Source organism: Penaeus japonicus, unplaced genomic scaffold (assembly GCF_977035675.1).
Source record: "Penaeus japonicus unplaced genomic scaffold, GWHDUDI00000001_assembly GWHDUDI00000020, whole genome shotgun sequence".
Taxonomy (NCBI): Eukaryota; Metazoa; Arthropoda; class Malacostraca; order Decapoda; family Penaeidae; genus Penaeus; species Penaeus japonicus.
Window position 1 is genome coordinate 4,642,641 of NW_028234422.1, and position 5,000 is coordinate 4,647,640.

Genomic DNA, 5,000 nt, shown 5'->3' on the forward strand with positions numbered 1-5,000 from the left:
CAAAGAAAAAAAAGAGTTCAAAATACAAGATAGATACATCACCACGACTTGAACAAGTTTGGAGTATTTAATCTCAACAGAAAGGGGTTGAAAATAATACAGTTACCTAAAAAAAAGTGTCTTTATCTCCTGTGATCTGATAATGCCTTAATCGATCCCCTATCTAAATCCCATTACCTACCATTATAATGCATACCAACCACCAGTCACACCAGTTATTATAATACGAATGTCCGTATTAGTCGTTGGTAGTTAGACTACTGCTCAATGGGGTCACAGCTCGATAGGAAGTAACATAAGGGTTATAAAAACCTCTTGAAGCAATTGAGGAGAATAGGAGGAAGACGAGCAAGAGGAGGCAAAACTAAGAGGATTATTTTGTGTGTATTTGTATACTTGTTTACAGTTTTGATGATTGGGGTAGATCCTATTTCAAAATAATGATAATGAGCGGCCCTGATTAGGCGAATTTTATGTTCAAGAAGTGCAATTCGATGCGGGTTAAAATTCGATTAAATTGTATGTGATAATCAATTTGACTTCAGTGCAATGCTATACCGGAACAGTAAGACTTCTTATCTCGCTACATTTTCCGTTTATCATATTTCCACATTTACGATGTGCGTCTTCTCAAATATATAATTCGTGTAAATAAAAAAAAGTAATAATAATGCTAACATCACAAAAACAACAAAAATGATGCAAAGAATAGTAATAATAATGATAATAAAAATAACCATAATAGTCATCCTTGTAGCTTTTAAGTTTTTACGCCATTGTACGGATTGATTTATGCTTTTGTTTGGTAAGTTTTGAAATGAGTCTTTGAATATAGTGATATTATTTCTAAAAGGTAATAATGCTTCTTAAACATGTTGAATATGATTATGATCATTTATCGTTACATATTTTGTCAATAATATTTCAAGTCGGGCGAACAGCAAATCACTATAATCATTTATGCTCATTTATGTGTTAAAAAAGAAAGAACATTCTTATCACAAACGAAGTTGGTGGTCATTTCTAAGTCATTATCCTATAAATTTTGTCAAATTGTTCCTTGTTCCGTAATCACTCTCTATGCTGAGTTACCGAACAAAATTGTTAGTGACACATATGCGCCCGCGGGTGTGTGTGTGTGTGTGTGTGTGTGTGTGTGTGTGTGTGTGTGTGTGTGTGTGTGTGTGTGTGTGTGTGTGTGTGTGTGTGTGTGTGTGTGTGCGTGTGCGTGTGCGTGTGCGTGTGCGTGTGCGTGTGCGTGTGCGTGTGCGTGTGCGTGTGCGTGTGCGTGTGCGTGTGCGTGTGCGTGTGCGTGTGCGTGTGCGTGTGCATGTGTGTGTGTGTGTTAGATATACATGCTAATGCTCGTGTACTCATGCATTCTTACTTTTAGAGTCCTCCATACACAGACATACAAATCAAACTAGAATAATGTCCTAAAATGCACTAAACATATTTAAGTTAAAATACAAAAAAAGTCCATACCTCTCCTCTGTTTTTCTCAGGAGGCAGGGCTGAGAAGCTATATTTGACCAGAGCTTTTTGTTGATGGAGGAAATTGACCATCGCCTCGTTTGCCTGTTTGGGGGGAAAGGGGATTAATGTCACTGTATAATGGTGCCATTGCTATTTTATTGTGTTCTAGAAATGTTGTTCTTACATACAGTGATAATGCTGAGTTTATTTCCTGACTGTAGAGTTGTTCATTTTGATGTTAACGGTTGCTTATCTTCTCTGTCTCTCTCTCTCTCTCTCTCTCTCTCTCTCTCTCTCTCTCTCTCTCTCTCTCTCTCTCTCTCTCTCTCTCTCTCTCTCTCTCTCTCTCTCTCTCTCTTTATTATTATTATTATTATTGATCAGCAAAAGAAATTCACAAAATCCAACAATGCCTTCATAACAAGGTATACAAACACCGCATCATAACAACATCGAAACAACCCACATACAACAAACAACACCATTCCAAGACGCCTTTTTCCCTCACAGAATACAACCATTAAGCTTCATATTATCCCTCTGATCCCCAGCAAGATAGACATCCACTCGTCCTTAATGTATAAATGCGGGTCCATTCACGCACACGCACATCCACACGGCCAGAAGGTCACATCCCATGAAAAGAAGAAGAAGAAGAAGAGGAGGAGGAGAAGAAGAGGAAGGAGAAGAAGAAGAAGAAGAAGAGGAGGAAGAAGAAGGAGGAGAAGAAGAAGAAAAAGAAGAGGAGGAAGAAAAAGAAGAAGAAGAAGAGGAGGAGGAGGAGAAGAAGAAGAGGAAGAAGAAAAAGAAGAAGAAAAGAAGAAGAAAAAGAAGAAGAAAAAGAAAAGAAGAAGAAGAAAAAGAAGAAGAAAAAAAAGAGGAAAAGAAGAAATAGAAGAAGAAGAAGAAGAAGAAGAGGAGAAGGAAGAAGAAGAAGAAGAAGAAGAAGAAAAAGAAAAAGAAGAAGAGAAAAAAAAAAAAAAACTCACCAGCACCGTCGACCTTTCTGCCTTCTCCCGCGCCTCCTCCAGAAGCAAGCGGTACTGAAGTTCTTGGGCCGAGGCGTTCTGATCTGCCTGTAGGAGGGACGCCCGCGCCTTGGCTGCCTGAGCAGCCCAGTCCACACGCCCACCTTCGAGGTCTTCCTCCTCCATCTCCTCCTCGCCTCCTCCTTCCTCGCTCTGAGGGATGAGTTCCTTGCGTGAGAACGAGGCTGGGCTATTGATCCCACGGAGGAGAGGAAGGAGAAAGGAGGAAGGAGGGAAGGAGGAGGGAGGAAGTGATGGTGATAGGGATGATGATGATGATTTGAGGGAATGGTGGTGATGGTGAATGATGTTGATAGTGATGATAATGGTGAATGTTGTTGATAGTGATGGTAATGATGATTTGAGGAAATGGTGGTGATGGTGAGTGATAATGATGATATGAGGAAATGGTGATTATGGTGAATGGTATTGATAGTGATAATGGTTATTTGAGGAAATGGTGGTAATGATAATAATGATTTGAGGGAATGGTTATGGTGAATGATGTTGATAGTGATGATAATGATGATTTGAGGAAATGGTGTTGATGGTGAGTGATGATAATGATGATTTAAGGAAATGGTTATGGTGAATGATGTTGATAGTAATGATAATGATGATTTAAGGAAATAGTTATGGTGAATGATGTTGATAGTGATGATGGTGATGATTAGAGGAAGTGGTGGTTATGGTGATGAAGTTGATAGCGATGATTTGAAGAAATGGTGGTGAATGATGATGATTTGAGGAAATGGTGGTTATGGTGAATGATGTTGATAGTGATGATAATGATGTTTTGAGGAACTGGCAAGGACAGGTGTAGAAGTTGGAAAAAATGGTGATGGTGAATGATGGTGATGATGATATGAACTGATGAAGATAGTTGGAGAGGGAGGAGGAAATGTGAATGATGGTGAGTGTTAGTAATAGTGATGATGATGGTGTGAGGAATAAAAAGAACAGGTGGAGAGGGAAGAGGAAAAGGTAATGGTGAATTATGGTGATAGTGATGATAATGATGTTAGGAACTAGATCATAATAAAACTGTGATGATAGTGAGCGTGAGACCAACAGTAGATATAATAACGATATTGATGATGTTAATAGTAAAGGTAATGATGATAATGATATTAATGATGTTATGGTAAAGGTAATGATGATAATTATATTAATGATGAGATGATAATAATGACAATGATAATAATATTGATGATAATGATATTGATGGTAAGATGATGATGATGATGACAAAGATATTGATGATGAGAAGATAATGATGATAATGATATTGATGGTGAGAAGATGATGATAATGATGATGACAATGATGATGATGAGAAGATGATAATGATAGTGACACTCATGATCATGATTATAATGATCACGATCCTCATAACAATGAGGCTGACATTGATAAAAAACAACAACAAAAAACAAGAACGATGATGAATAAAATGCAAATAAAAATGACTCAAAGTAACAACAAAGTCAGATCAGGAAACCAGATGTCATGCGCCTTAATAATACGACCAGTGACAGTGACAGCCAACTGGCATCACAAAGAAGTAAACAAAAATAAGGTTCGTTTCAACAACAGAAAGCGAAACGTTAAGCAGTTTGAAATTTTTAACGGATGCGAATATCCCGTGACTAATTTAAATTTGTTTATGAATTCTTTTTTTTTTATTTCTTATCTTGGTCTTTCGTTGTCTTTCATTCTATTTGTAGATTATTTGACATTTATTATTCTGCTGTCTCATTCATGCCTGTATTTTTTTTCCTGTTTTGTTTATTCTCCTTTCGTTTTTTTTTTTTTCATAAACGTGTACTTATTTTATTTTTCTTCTTGTCACGATTCCCGCTTTTTCTTACACGTATGCTGAGCAAATCTCTATGATTATCAATGTACTCTCTTATTTTCCCTTTATTTCGATGTTGCTTGTTCTTTCCTTCTTACCCCCCCCCCACCCTCCCCGTCATCCTACACTGAAACCTGTAATCCTACCTGTTATACGACACTTATCCTACACTGAACAGTCGATGCCAACAGCTGGTATCCAGAGTCCACCTGTATACCTAAACCATATAAATGTTGAAAATGAAATAAGAAAGACCAAACAGTGCCAATAAAGAACGATCATATACTGACTATATACGAAAAAAAGAGATAAAAACAAAACAATACGACAAAAGCTCATCAATGTCTAACTAAAAAAAAAATAAAAAAAAAAAATAACTTTAGCACCATTACCTGTCTCCTTCTCTTGAGACTCGTGACCACTCTTAGCTCCGCCTTCCTGTGCATCCTAGCAAGACGGTATCGCTCCTTGTATAAACTTGTGACTTCCTTTATCAACGCAGCACGGTCGCTGTCCCTGCCTGTGGGCGTGCGGAAGGAAAAAGGATGATTTGGTACGGGTGTAGGTTAACCGGTTTCGGTTATTTGGTTGTTTCTGTTGTTCCTCTTTTGTTCTGGGGTGATGGTCTGATTGATTAA

The 5,000-nt window shown here is 37.7% G+C and overlaps 1 protein-coding gene across 1 annotated transcript in view; it reads right to left on the reverse strand.

The window, feature by feature from the left end:
• LOC122251757 (uncharacterized) overlaps positions 1-5,000 on the reverse strand; it is a 13,294-nt gene that overhangs the window by 7,784 nt on the left and 510 nt on the right. The window contains exons 2-4 of the mRNA XM_043013870.2: positions 4,755-4,882; positions 2,466-2,657; positions 1,486-1,578 (exon numbers count right to left, since the gene is read on the reverse strand). Coding sequence (XP_042869804.1) covers positions 1,486-1,578; positions 2,466-2,657; positions 4,755-4,882 — 413 coding nt within the window. The remainder of the gene's footprint in view (positions 1-1,485; positions 1,579-2,465; positions 2,658-4,754; positions 4,883-5,000) is intronic.